This window comes from Hoplias malabaricus, chromosome 12 (assembly GCF_029633855.1).
Source record: "Hoplias malabaricus isolate fHopMal1 chromosome 12, fHopMal1.hap1, whole genome shotgun sequence".
NCBI lineage: Eukaryota > Metazoa > Chordata > Actinopteri > Characiformes > Erythrinidae > Hoplias > Hoplias malabaricus.
This window is the reverse complement of record NC_089811.1, coordinates 24400179-24415550: the sequence shown is the minus strand read 5'-3', so window position 1 is coordinate 24415550 and position 15372 is coordinate 24400179. Positions and strand designations below refer to the sequence as shown.

General features: G+C 39.0%; 1 protein-coding gene across 6 annotated transcripts in view; it reads left to right on the top strand.

The window, feature by feature from the left end:
* The window catches only part of fgf14 (fibroblast growth factor 14), a 240026-nt gene that overhangs the window by 167108 nt on the left and 57546 nt on the right, over positions 1–15372 (top strand). For 3 of the 6 annotated variants that reach the window (XM_066686460.1, XM_066686459.1, XM_066686456.1), the window contains 2 exons: positions 1162–1272; positions 7153–7256. In XM_066686460.1, coding sequence (XP_066542557.1) covers positions 1162–1272; positions 7153–7256 — 215 coding nt within the window. Of the gene's footprint in view, positions 1–1154; positions 1273–7152; positions 7257–15372 lie in introns of all 6 variants that reach the window. The other 3 variants (XM_066686458.1, XM_066686457.1, XM_066686461.1) reach the window with 3 other exon arrangements.

Below are 15372 nucleotides of genomic sequence, written 5' to 3'. Positions count from 1 at the left end.
AGTTTTAAAGCTGGGATATTTTTTCTAAGGTTGCTAGGAGCTTGTTCCTCTCTGTTTTTTGAGCACTGTTTTTATTTGGTGTGTGATTGCGCTTTGGTCGACTGAAAATATTTTTTCTCAGCGATGACATTTTGTCTTTTTATTCAGTGTCGTCTTAATTATAGTCAAAATGAAGCACGCCCAAACCACAGATGCTGTGTTTTTGTTTGGTACTAGCTGCTCAAGTTGCTTGGTCTGTCTCTGTTTAGGTTGCTTCCATGTGGCAGATATGGGCAGAATCATGTGACTACAGCTTGGTAGCGTGGTTTTAAAGGGACAGTAACTGAACACACAGTGGGGACATAACAGATTAGAAATAATCGCTATGATCGATATAGACAAGATTGTGTTGATAAGAAGTTCTGAATATCAATTTTGATTAATTATTTATTAATAATTGCCCAGCCCTACCATATTTCTTTATAGGGGTTTCTCCAAATAAACCCACTGGAAAGGCTTTACACTTGATAAAATAACATTTCTATGAGGATTTGATTGCATTCAGCCACATGAACATTATTGAAGATAGGACCTGACTATGGATGATTACTTTGGGATGGTGCTTCACCTGCCAAAGGACACAGTTCCACTGTTTCACATCCCATTTGCTAGTACAGACTACACCGGTAAGGCTGAAATGGGGAGGTGAACTCAGGAGTTCAGTGTGACTTTGGCATGAGTATAAAGCCAAATCCCATTGGATAGATGAATACAAGGAAAATTGGGGAGACGGGATGGAGGTAGGAGCGAGTTTGTCTGACACGGAAATGATGTGTGCTCGCCTAGTATATATATTTATATAGGGCTGTTTTGTTGTGGTCCTACTCCCAACATTATGTTATTACATATCTTCAGTTGCTTTATACCCCTCTTGCCAATGCTTGGCACTGGCCTGATGATCTAGTGGCCATTCCAGAATGTTTCATCATTCTATTTCATAATGCCTTTCTATGGAGTTTGTACACATAGTTAAGTTGTTCTGTTAGTAATAGGTACAACTTAAAGTGTATATAAAAGTCTGTATTTCCTATAAATCCAATGCTTAACAATCTCTCTCTCTCTCTCTCTCTCTCTCTCTCTCTCTCTCTCTCTCTCTCTCTCTCTCTCTCTCTCACACAACAGATCCCCAGCTCAAGGGTATAGTGACCAGGTTATATTGCAGGCAGGGATACTACTTGCAAATGAACCCAGATGGATCTCTTGATGGGACCAAGGATGACAGCAGTAATTCCTGTGAGTGTTTCACACTTTTTATTGTGTTTATTACATTCTTTAGATTTTTACATTCCATGTCAAAACTTTGTCTTACCGGAATGATTCAGCGAAGCTGCTTTGTGACAACATCAGTTGTAAAACAAATTTAATCATCATCATCATCATTTTCTTCTCCGCTTCTCCATTTCAGGGTCGCGGTACAAATAAATTTGATTTGGTTTATTGTTTCTGATTTTTATATAACTACATCACCTACATACGTACAAGGGTTGTAACGATATTTAACGAAGTATTTTAAAATGTCAAAGATCAATATTATATTCCAATTTTGATATACTTCACTTGCACTGTTTTCCAGAAGAATGTGTTAATTTCAGCCTCTTACAAAAAAAAAGATTAATTAATTAAATAGAATTTATGAATGACATAATAAACACAGCCACCTAATTATGGGTGCTGAATGAATTCACTCCTATTCTGAATCACAGACAGTTGATTCAGTAGACAGTAAATCTGAGGGGACAAATGGGCATAACAGAAATTACTTTTTTTTTTTTTTTTTTGCAACAAACATATGAGGGAAAGAATGCAAAGAATGTTAAGGCATCTAAGATCCCAATATTGATATACTGCACTTTCAATATGAATATATTTTAACAATAATTTTAATTGAAATTATAAAATCTGGGTAAGAGTTTGGTGTGTTCTCCCTGTTTCTGCATGGGTTTCCTCCATGTGATTTTTCTCCCAAAACCCAATAACAAATGGTGGTAGGAGGATTGGCAGTGGGAAATTGTCCACAGCTGCCAGTGTGTAAGTGACTGCTGTGTGAGAGTATGATGTGTTGTGATGAACTGGCATCCTGTCCAGAGTGTATTCCTGCCTTGCACCCAATGATTCTGAGTAGGCTGTAGACCCACCGTGACCTTTAAAATATGGGCCACATACACCCAAAATGCAGTATAAACCATGCAGTGTGTGCCCCCCCACCCCCCCCAGAATGAAGGTTGTACACAAAAGAGCCAAGAGAATCAGGCAGTTTACAGCTGCTATCAGTCCCATATCAGTGATACTGCTGTATTTTTACCAGTTCAACTGTCAGCCATGTGGCTCACGTGATCATGTTTAATCTGTGGAACAGCTTTTGGCTCACATACAGTTTGCTTATGTCAGCACTGCCATATCTCTGTTAGAAGTAGCACATATCTGTTGGGCCAAATTACCATACTTTATTCTTGGCCGTTATAAGATCAAATGCTGTTTCCCAATGCTGAAAATTGTTTAGGCACTGCAGCTATGAGGCTAATGTTAGCGAACACTGAAAATCAATAGTTGCTCAAATATTTCAATAAAACACTTTATGCATATCACATTATGATCCTGGTTTTCATTGGCAATTTCTGGTGTTTCTATTTATAAAATCATATTCAGATGCAAAGAAAGGGGAGTCAGAATTTGGCACAACATTTGCTTTATATGGGTGGCACGGTGGTGCAGCAGGTAGTATCGCAGTCACACAGCTCCAGGGACCTGGAGGTTTTGGGTTCAAGTCCCACTTTGGGTGACTTGGCGTGTGTGTTTGGTTTGTTCTCCTCATGTCCACGTCGGTTTCCTCCCAAAAGCACACATTAGTAGGTGGATTGGTGGCTCAAAAAGTGTCCATAGGTGTGAGTGAGTGTGTGTTGGTCTGTGGAGGACTGGCACCCCCTCCAGGGTGTGTTCCCGCCTTGCACCCAATGATTCCGGGTAGGCTCTGGACCCACCGCGACCCTGAACTGGATAAGTGCTTACAGAACTTGCTTTATACATTGCATTTACATTTGGAGTTAAAAGATGATCTTATCCTGAGCAGACACTTTTAAATCATCTTTTCGAGGTAGGCTCGTGTAGTTTTAGGAAATGTGCATGAAATAGAACCCCAGTCTGCTGTGTGAAGGGCAGTGGTGCTATCCACTTCACCATACTGGTTTCTTTTCTAAAATAACTGTATTGAACTGCATTCAAGTACACTGTACAGATTTTTGTAGATATGGTTCTAAACAAACAATTACTTTAAAGAAAAAAAGATCCACTTTCACAAATACATAAGGGCTTCCATTGACTCCTCTAGCATTATTCGATAACTGTAGTTGGTGTAGCTGAAATGATAGCAAGATCATCTCTAAGGAAGTGTGTGTGTGTGTGTGTGTGTGTAGGGAAGTGGCACAGGAAGGGGTAGAGTATTATTAGCATGTACAAAGCCTGCTTTTCTGCTGCTGCAGGCTAGTGGATTAATTTGATTTCAGTTTGCAGCTCCAAAGAAATACAGAGCATATTGTGTGAGTCACACACACACACACACACACACACACACACACACACACACACATATGTATACACAGCCTACAAACCTCAAATCCACCCCAAACACATACACAAACCTTTTGGTTTTGCTATACTTAGAAATCAATAGAAATAATGATTTCTGTAGCATTTAACACTACACCTACACTTAACGCTAACCTTAACCTCAGTAACCCAAAGTAAATCATTTTTCACATTAAAGTATACTTTTTTGTTTTTTTTTAATATTTATGAAGACCACCAGAATATCCTCACAATTAAAAAATAAGAGCAACACCTGTCTTTGAAAGGATATCCGGTCCTCACAAATATATTATAAACCACACACACACACACACACACACACACACACACACATATATATATATATATATATATATATATATATATATATATATATATATATATATATATATATATATATATATATATATATGCGCGAGCATGCACAGTTTGTCCCAGCATGGGTAGATGCATAGTTAAAACACTTGATAATGACCTGACAAGCTGAATGGGGCCCATTATAGGTGTGTAAATGTGAAACTGGACAGAATTATGGCTTCCCTTGACTCCAGCTTTATAGCCCTAATGCAGATTAGAGGATTTTCATGGATGCATGAGAAGAATACACACATACCTCATACTGTGGTGTCACAATAGGTTCTAGGGTGAGATATCCCAGATTAAAGACATAGAAATCCCCTTCTGATGGTGTATATTGTAGGTGGGAGAATTTTTATTTAATTAAAAAGATTTTTTTGCACATAAAACAAAAATAAATCACTGATTCTACCAATATGATGAGGCTGAAGGATTTATGATAATAAATAACAAATAAAATATTAAATAAATGTGTTATTGCAGAATAATAATAAATAAAATAATTTTTATTGTAAGAGGTATTTTTATTTTGTTTTATTTATTTATTTACTTATTTATTATTGTTATTATTATTATTATTATTATTATTGTTATTGTTATTATTATTATTATTTTAAATTTAACTATTTATTTAACATTTAGAACAGCTTCTTATTTACAATAACAGCCTGCCAAAAGGCACAGCCTCTTGAAAAATACACAACAGCCACATATGACCATACAAACATCTACAATAAAAGATTGTATCAGCTGGGAAATTTTAAATATGTAATACGTTCAGGAAAAACACTGCTAATTTGATCCTGTAGGTAAGATTTTTTTTAATTATCTGTTTAGAATTGCGTCTAATCAGTGCATTGGGTTAGGCCGACTGTGTAAATACAGCGCAAGGTTTATTCTAACAATCAGTCAGACCCTGAGCACTCCCAGCAGGGCTGCTCCGATTCTGCTGCAGCATCTTCGCAATGCTGCTGGCTGGGCTTTCCTGACATCAGTCCATCAGTCAGTCCTGTGAGCCTGAAGCCGAGAGCAATTACCTGCCAGTTCAGTCCGCTGCAGGTTTGAATAAAACTGTTCACATGCATTCAGGCCTGCCATTCTTCAAGGGACACAAACAATGCACATTACCTAACAGGTGTAAGGAGCATGCTCCAGCAACAAAAGATCCTTTAAGTCAGCCGTGAGTCTCTGCTGCCTCCAATTACCTTCATACTACAACCCCAACTGCCACTGAACTACCGCCACAGAGGTGCTATTGGAACTGCCCCCTGGGTATAAAGCCAATGAGTCAGCACTGTTCAAGATTACACCTTCAAAGTGACCTATGGAGATATAAACATTATATAAATGCAAACATGTAGCAATGGAAAATGGCATAGAAATAAGTAATAATGTTCTGAGTAAGGGTGGGACAATATATTGATACTGCAATAAGGAATATAGATATTTATACTGAAACATGCAAGCGATCTACAGACTCTCTCCCCCCTCCCTCCTTTAATTTGTCTTACCAGAGTCACGTTCAACATATTACAGTAATATAACAGCTGTAACATCAACTGTAAACACATTAAAGCACATAAATTACACACAAACATTTCAGCATGTGCAATTTAGCATCTGTAGCAAATGATGGCACAGTATTTAACAATAATTTTTTGACTGCCTTAGTTGTGTGTCAGTTTCATTTACTCGTTTAGACACTACAGTGGAATGGCAGCATGTGGGAAAAGAGCAGGTCAGTCAATAAGTGAATAATTATGGTGCTGTGTCAAACCCAGTGAGGCCCCATTATTTTCTCAACATGTGTATGGAGTTGTGGGTGGAAAACCTTATGGGGGCGCTTTAGTTAAATATTACTATGATGTCAGGTTACTTCATGCCACTGTTTGACAGGTATATTCCCATGGCAATATAAGGCCAACACCCAAAAGTAGGCCTTAATTTGGGCAGCGCTTTTACAGTTATGATACTTTTTATAAGGTCATGGTACAATATTATGGCAAATCACATTGCATTTACAGTACTCCATAGGTGGGCAATATAGAGTTATTTTTGCTGCTTCATAAGGTGGAAATGTCTCCAGATTCAGGAGACAGTTAACTGCATTACCGCTGGTGCTACAAAACTAAACAACTCGAGTTACAAATGAGTCTCAGAGTGAGTAAAAACTCAAACTCAAAAGTTCAAATTCAACCACCTACAAACAGTCTATTTTTTTTTATTCCACTTTAAAAGACGCATACATTCCGAATGTAAACAAACTGAAAAGAACAGCGCTTCCACACAATTCTAGACTTTCCCTTTAAGTCTTTTGTAGTACAAAATATTGCATAAATAAAAGTTAGTTATTTAGTGAAATGCAATCCTAGATGTTATAATTTCACTCACCAGTTTCAGTTGGTTCCACTCACATAAAGACACTCACTTAAAATCTGATCTATGAATATTGGAATAGCCCTGACTTCATGAATATCTGTATTTCCATGTGTTTATTTATCATATATAACTGTATCAGGATGTCTCTTCCCTCAACATCCATGGCTTAATTTGTCTATGAGCAAGGCATCTTACACCCAACTGCTCCACACTTTTATAAATAACATTATATTTTTGTATATTTTGTGTATTTGAAATTAAAAGTGTAAATGGGGAGTTTTACTTTTGTGGCTCCTTCAGATTACATTTGCTTAATTTCTCATAAAAACGTAGTGCCACTGCTCGCAAGCTCAGCACTGGGGAGCTTTACACCCCACTTGGTAGTGCTTAGCACTGGGCATGGTATGCATTTTTGTGTTCTGGATCTCTCTGCTCACCATCTGTGGGCGTGTCCATGATGTTTCAGTATGTAAATAAAGGACATTGGGACCAGATTCTGATTGAGACACTTGCATGATGTACCAATCTACTCTTCCTCAACTGGCTAGATGCAGTGCCGCTGCCACACCCATTTGCATAACGTTGAAATCTGCTCAAATATTTAGCCGCATAGTGAAGTCACTCTCCAAAGAAATGAGGGCATATAGTGAATATTAAGCTTTATGCTTTTAGCTTCCGAAACTACACTTTGGTTAAGAGTCAACATCTCATTATTGTTTTCATGTTCTGGTGTCCTCTAACCATGAAAAAAGCACTATCTACGTAATGACTTTACTTTGTGTTGTTCTCCTGCAGCATTGTTCAATCTCATCCCTGTGGGCCTCCGAGTTGTTGCTATTCAGTCCGTGAAGACAGGGTTATACATCGCCATGAATGGAGAAGGCCATCTGTATACATCAGTGAGTACCCACAAACTTTACTTTACGAAATGGCCTTTATACTGACACTTTATACTTTATAGTGACCTGGAGGGTTCCGAGATTCTGTACCAGCCATTTATAAAACATGACCGTCCTGTGAATATTTCAGGAACTACAGAAAAAAACAACAACGATTTTTCATGTTTTGTGAGATTTGTGTGAGATTTTTCATGTTTCACGTGAAAAATATTTATATTCACTAAACCTGCCTACTTTCTGCTGGTAAAAATGACTTTACTGCATCTTTAAAGCTACATGACCACTGGAAAATGTTCTTTCCATTTTCTTTGTTTGGAGCTTTGAGGTTTGGTGAGAGTTGATTAAACGAGTTTGTTTTGTTAGCTGTTGTAACGTCCAAAAAAAAACACAGAGAAACTCAAAGATCCAATTGCAAGAGTTTTATTTACGGCTAGGAATAAGCAAATAGCAGAGATGTGAACGGTCCAGATGGGTTTATTCCAGGAAGCGTAGTCAGGGAAAGCGTGGGTCACACCAGGGAGGCAGAGTCCAGAGGTTATCCGAGTGGCTAGGCGATAGACGGGTCCTGGGGGAAAAACAGAGGTCGAAACACCTGAAGGCAGAGAGGACAAACTGAACGTTTAGTGAATCCCATGAAAGGGCAATACTTTGCAAGGAAGAGAGGGGAGAGGGAAAACTTAAAGGCTGCAAAAGGGGTGTGGCTGATGAGGTGCAGGTGTAACTAATAAATACTCAGGTGAGCTGGAGCGTGAGTGGTTCGTAACAGCTGTTCTAATATGATTATTAATTTTCTTTGTATGTCTTTCATGTGCTTCGAATGCAAAGCCTGATTCATGCGACTAGTGGTTTTGATTTAATTCATGAAGCCGTATGAATGTGTGATATAGAGAGCTGAATCACATTCACACTTTATCAAATGCCTCAGTGCCATTCAGGAGGCCTGCTGTGGAGGCCATTGCAGAGCTGATTAGATGGAAGGATGGAAGTTTTACCTGTGCGTAATTCAGTAATTAAGGCATGAACACATTCAAACAACTTCACTAACTATGATTTCAATTGTGACAGTAATAAGATGGAATAATGGAAATATAGCCATTTTAATTAATATCTAAAATCACCAATGAAACTACTTTGATCATAGTGAGGGAATGGTACATGTAAAGAAATTAAAGTTAGTTGTCATGCACGTAGTGGGTGGCACAGTAGCAGGTAGTGTCGCAGTCAGACAGCTCCAGAGACCTGGAGGTTGTGGGTTCAAGTCCCACTCTGGGTGACTGTCTGTGAGGAGTTTGGTGTGTTCTCCTTGTATCTGCGTGGGTTTCCTCCAGGTGACTGTCTGTGAGGAGTGTGGTGTGTTCTCCCTGTGTCTGCATGGGTTTCCTCCGGGTGACTGTCTGTGAGGAGTGTGGTGTGTTCTCCCTGTGTCTGCGTGGGTTTCCTCCGCGTGACTGTTTGTGAGGAGTTTGGTGTGTTCTCCCTGTGTCTGCGTGGGTTTCCTCCGGGTGCTCTGGTTTCCTCCAACAGGTAGGTGGATTGGCGACTCAAAAATGTCTATAGATGTGAGTGAATGTGTGTGTGTGTGTGTGTGTGTGTGTGTGGCCCTACAAAGACTGGTGCCCTCTCCAGGGTATGTACCTGCTTTGCAGCCAATGTTTCCAGGCAGTCTCCGGCCCCGCCGTGACCCTGAATGTGCTTGTGGCTGAATGCAATCAAACACTCACAGAAATACTCTGAAATCTAATGTCCAGTTCACTCAGTCCATATATGGAATTAGTTATTATTGATTTTAATATACACAAAAAATGTGTACGTCCACAGATTAAGTGCAGTGCAGTTAAACTTGTCAAGTCAGACCACTGGAAATGACCTTGTTTACATCTTGACTATGGAATGCAGGAAAATGTGGATATTAAATCATTAAATTGGTGTATGTTAATTCAACTTGATGAATGAAAGAGCTCACAACTTGGAAAGCTAAAATAGTTTGATGTACTGTATAAACACTAAATATTCTAAATCATTTAATCCTTTGTACAAACAGTGCATACACATAACTACTGTAACCCCAGCCTGTTTTTAATTTAGAGTTACTGTGATGTCACAAATACAGAGATATTTACATGTATTTTTCCTTCAGCCTGAAGTAGTTTAGCTCCGCCCAGTCACACTGAGGTTATAAGGAGTGTTTCAACCTGGACTGCTTTCTGAATAGCACAATATACAGGAGCCACATATTTATAAGTTTCAGTCAGTAAGAAAAGCAGCCTGTTTGATTCTAAAGAATAAAGAGAAGTGTTATAATCATGAAAAATAAATAACAGCTTCTTTCTGGTCTTTAAATCCACAGAGCCGTCATAAGTTACCCTCAGGGCACATAACAGAGTTTACAGAGAAATGAGGGATATGGCACTTTTAAAGATATAATACACATTGTGTTGTATAATATGGCAGTAGATGGAGCTTGGGAGGCATATTCAGATTCATATTCAGATTCATATTCACATTTATATGTATGGGTCATTCAGACTTTACCTGGAAAGTAACTAAAGCCTTTTATGTTCAGCCATGACCGACCACACACCTCTCACAGGGGAGTCTCACAATGATTGACCCTCTCTCTTTTAAAAGGCTCACTAATCAACTCTACAGATATGCCCCCACACTCGTTTCTTTTTTCTTTTGCTTTTGCCTGCTCGCTTTGTCTCTCCCATTCTCTTTCTCTTGCTTTCTCTCTCTCTCTCTCTCTCTTTCTCTTGCTTTCTCTCTCTCTCTCTCTCTCTCTCTCTCTCTCTCTCTCTTTCTCTCACTCTCTCTCTTTTTATCTCTCACTCTCTCTCTCTTTCTCTCTCTCTCTCTCTCTCTCTCTCTATCACCTACTCTCTTCACACTCATCCTCTCTGCTTCCCCTACATCTCCCACTTTTTTCCTCCCCCTCCCCCTTTTCTCTATCACATACTATCTTCACACTCTTCCTCTCTGCTTCCCTACATCTACTCCCCCCCCTCTTTCTTCCACTTTCTTTTTCCACTCTCGTTTTCTTTCTCTCACTGTTTACATCCCTTGTTCTCTCTCACTCTCTTTCCTCCCCTTTACCCTGTTACCTGCACTGCTATCTCTCTCTCTCTCTCTCTCTCTCTCTCTCTCTCTCTCTCTCTCTCTCTCTCTCTCTCTCTGTTACCTGCTGTGTGAATGAGTCAAGTAATGGCTGAGAATTCTCACCTCCTTTATTCCTCCTTCGGTTCTCAGCATTCTAAGTATCTGTTATTGTCCCTCGTTCCTCCATGAATGTGGCGCTATCGTTTGATCCCAGAATCCATTAGCTGCCCATCACTCATTATGAGCATTTTTCAGTGCACTTATACTTTCAGATGCCATCATGTCAAATATGAACTCAGCCTTTTAATGATAGCATTTACAACATATTCCCGTACATAGGCCAACCAATCTGAATACGTTCTTCCATATAGGCCTTTCAAAATATATTCCCCAACATGTGTATCTCAGCGTTTAAGTGCTTTATGCACTGCAAATAGCATCTTAAGCACCTAAGCTTTTTCAAAAAATGCTGAGAATTTTTTCAGACATTTTGTGAGCTGGTCTAAAGACAGTACTATGGTATATAGACATTATTGTATGGTCTATAGGGCGGCACAGTGTCGCAGTCACACAGCTCCAGGGATTTGTGGGTTCAAATCCTGCTCAGGGTGACTGTCAGTGAGGAGTTTGGTGTGTTTTCTCCGTGTCTGTGTGGGGTTCCTCTGGGTGCACCACTTTCCTCCCACAGTACAAAATCACATGTTGTAGGTGTTTGAGGCGTTTCAAAAATGTCCATAGGTGTGAGTGGATTTGTGTGTGTGTGTCACCCTGTGAAGGACTGGTGCCCCCTTCAGGGTGTGTTCCTACCTTGTGCCCAGTGATTCCGGATAGGCTCCGGACCCACTGTGACCCTGAACTGGATAAGCGGTTACAGACAATGAACGAATGAATGTATTGTCTATTGTGTTATATGGTGTACAGCATTATTACTTGTTTAAAGAGGACGTATTACTTGTTTAAAGAGGACATATTACTTGTTTAAAGAGGACACAGCTCTGGGGTCTTAATGAAACATCTGTGACAGTTCAGAACTGCCAGTTTCAGTGCCTACACCTTTAAATGATTCACAGCTCAACATTCCAAAAACTCATGGAAAAACAAGTGGATTAGATGCATGAAATTCTCCACAATGATCTTGGTCACAAAAGTGGTTACAGAACATGAATAAATGAATTAAATAATTCTAAGATATTGCCATGATATCATTTGAAGTGTTGCAGAATATTTAAGTATCAGAAAGGGAATGTCAGCTGTCAGTTGGAATTGTTCAATGATCTGTGACTCATTCCTAAATGATACCTAAAGCATTATACAGATGGATAGAAAAGCTTGAAATACACTTTCTGGTCTATTCAGAACACACAGTGATTGGCAGTGGTCTACCATGGTAATGTAAACAACCAGATGGTTGTAGGCTTTTGCTTTTTTAAGCTTCAGTTTTTTTTGGCGCAAGTCAGGCTTTGAATCTCTGTTTAGGATTACGGCTGTAAAGTCGAATTCAACTTGAACACGGTAACTATGGTGATCCAGTCTTCCCGCCAAAACTAAATCCAAAAGAAAATGAACCAGAGTGTTCTCAGTAGGAATATCCAACACTGTTCTGTATTTTTCAACAGGTTTTCAACATTTATGCACTGTCTTCAATATCATGTGACCTTCCTTTTAGATTGACCCATGCTCATATGTTCCTAATACACCATATGAATAACCGCTACTGATGCTGGTGATTAGCTCTGGACTCATTCCAATGGTACTATATGGGGGTCCAATACTCCAGAGAATGCTGATCCACCAAATCACAGCCCCATGTGAGGGGAAGCTTGGCATTGGGCAGGGTGACCTTAAATATCCAATTTCAGTCTATGAAAACATAGTGGTGTACAAATAAATTTTAAAGCATTTTTGTAACATAATTGTCATTCAAAACTTAAACATTCTCCTGCTATTTTTCATTTTATGGGAACTATTGCATAGTATTAAAAAGACAAATGTATTTTTATTTTTAAAATAAACTGAAATTAAAGGAACCCTACATAATATTTTTTCTTAAAATTACAGCTTCAAAGCCATTGTAACGCTTCACTGACCTGTAATAGGGAGAATAGAACCTCTGTCATTGCTACTCAGGGCTCAGTACTCTAGAAACTGCATTATGTAACTTTGGAGGACAGTATGCAACCAGCCATCTCCCTCCTCCTTTAAGAAGGAATTACACTAGAGGGAGCCCCAGGAGCAAAAAAACAAACAAACAAACAAAAAAAAACAAAACAAAACAAAACATTAACATATTCATCATTCATTGTCTGAAACCGCTTTATCCAGTTTATCCTGTCGCAGCCTACCCGGAATCACTGGGCACAAGGCAGGGACACACCCTGGAGAGGGCACCAGACCTTTGCAGGGTGACATACACCCACACATTCACTCACACACTCACATTTTTGGACACTTTTGATTCACCAATCTATCTACCAATGTGTGTTTTTGGACTGTGGGAGGAAACCAGAGCACCTGGAGGAAACCCACGCGGACACAGGGAGAACACACCAAACTCCTCATGGATAATCACCTGGAGCGGGACTTGAACCCACAACCTCCAGGTCCCTGCTGCGCCATCATGCTGCCCAGAAAAAAAAAAAAAAAGTTATAATATAGTGTTTCTTTATGTATTACTATGTTGCGTTCACACATTTTAACATCAAATCATCATATATAACTCATCTCAACAAAAACGCAAAAGTACTTTTGGATACAATATTATCCCCAGGAACAGAACAAATCAATGCACATGCTTTTGCAGTACATTTTTCTTGATGAGAAATTCTTCTCTGTTGCCATTTTAAAACTGATTTTTTTTTTGATTAATAAAATGACAGTTGTAATGTTTAATATTACACAGAATTTATCACAAAATGACAAATGAGCAGGGGAATGTTTACATTTTGAATTACAGTTATTCCTTACATAAAACAATGCCTAAAACTAGTATATTGGATGCCAATGATCTACGCTATGCAGAATTCACAAAATTGTTAAGTGGTGTCTACAACGATTTGGACAGAATGTGTATTTCGTTTGTCAATCTCACAATTCATTAATATTCATTAGAAAGAAGTCACTAGAAATCCAACAGTGTGTTAAGACTGGGATTGAACTGAGAGCTAATTCACTCCAAATTTTGCCACTTTCCCTGTGTTTTATTCGGCCGTAAAATTAATGACATTTGATAGTGTGGGATCAATTGTGGTTCCTTAGCCCTAATCAGTCAAACACAAATGAGGCTGGTAGAATAGCCTACTTTGATTTGTGGGGCTCCTTTCTTTCAGTGAGAGAGAAGGGGTGATGGTTCGGGTGAATAGAGCGCAGAATCCCATTAAAGCTCTGTGCTTAGCCTTCCCTTCTATTGTCTGCACAGCCTTTTTTTTTTTTAAGAGATTCTTTTTTTTTTTTTTTTTTTTTTTTTTTGCGGTACTACCAATGACCTGATGAGATCAAAAACGATGGAAAGACTTTGCACAATGGACCACTGCCAGAGAATGGAAGAGTTCAGTCTTCAATCCAGGCTTTTGTTCAAAGGCCAGAAGCTACAGGCTCATTTTCTTCCTGTGATGCTCATAGGATGATTCACCCAGTGGAATAATAATCAAGGTCGTTTTCTGGATGACTGCAGGTGTGACAGTCGTGTAATTATACAAATTACATGCATATATACAAATGATATGCAGAGCGAAGAACCCTTAGAGCTCGGAAACCCTCTCACTTGCTCTACAACAATGATAGTTAGATACAGTCTGGTCAGGAAAGGCAATCTGGACAAAATTTATCATCACCATACCTGGTGATATTTTTACAATACACAGTTGCTCATCCAATATAATTCTGAAATGAAGGATATGAATATTTAGACCACCCCACATTGTTTTAGTAACAACTTTGGCAGGCTTTACAATATTGAAGGAACACTATTTACACTATTGTATTGTACACTGTGATGTAGGAACATTACAGTGAGGCTTTAATGGAAATTAGCCATGAGAAAATTAAGGATATCATTAGCTGATGTTGGATAATTACCTGTGGATAACAAACACTGCTCCAACCCCTCTCAGCTGAACTGGATGGAGCTCCATTGTTCAACAGCTCCACTTCTACGTATCCCAGTGCTGTGGTGCCTTATACACCTTTTGCCACTACTTGTTGTGACCTTAAACTCAGCATTAAGGTTATCAGCAGTAAAAGTAATATTTTCAATAATTATTTGATTTATGATCTGTGTGTTGTGATCTTCTGTGCTTATTTTTACTGACAGTTTAGAAATGTTTAACTGTAATTCTCCAAACTATTGCACCCTTTGTACACAACGCTGCATTCAAGTATGAGCAGTTATATACAGACAGGGCAGAAATTTTTGAATAAGGTTTGACCTCAGGCAGCTCCTATGGTCATGCCAATGGGGAAGCATCAGCATAAATACCCAGATGACTGAAGATTACGACCAACCAAAATGATGCTTTAACATTCAGGGAACAAGCAGCAAACAGTCTAAGGTGGAAACACAAGAAAAACACTGGCAAATCAATAGAATGTGCAGATCCTAAAGGCAGTGACACAGCAAGAAAAACCTGGTCTGTATGCAAGAGGAAGAACAACAATAAAAATACTGCTCTGTGTGCACTGAGCAATCCGCAAAGACACAAGTCACAATGATTAGTAATCTGGTGAATAGTTCTCTGATTGGATGGTGAGCCCTGATTGGACGGTCCAGAACACGCGACCCCTGGGGGAATTTTGAGTTTGAGTTCTCCCAGTTTAGTATGTTTACCCTGAAATCCTGATACAAATGATTCTTTTGAAGGTAGATAACGATGACCTATCCCCTGAAAAAAGTAGACTGCAAGCCAAAAAATTTGGCCATCCCTGCCCTATACTCAGAAATTTCTATATATTTAACATTTTTGCTGTAGTCTAATGCTGAATTTTTACTTTATATGACAGGGATGACTGTGAAGTTATGGTAAGC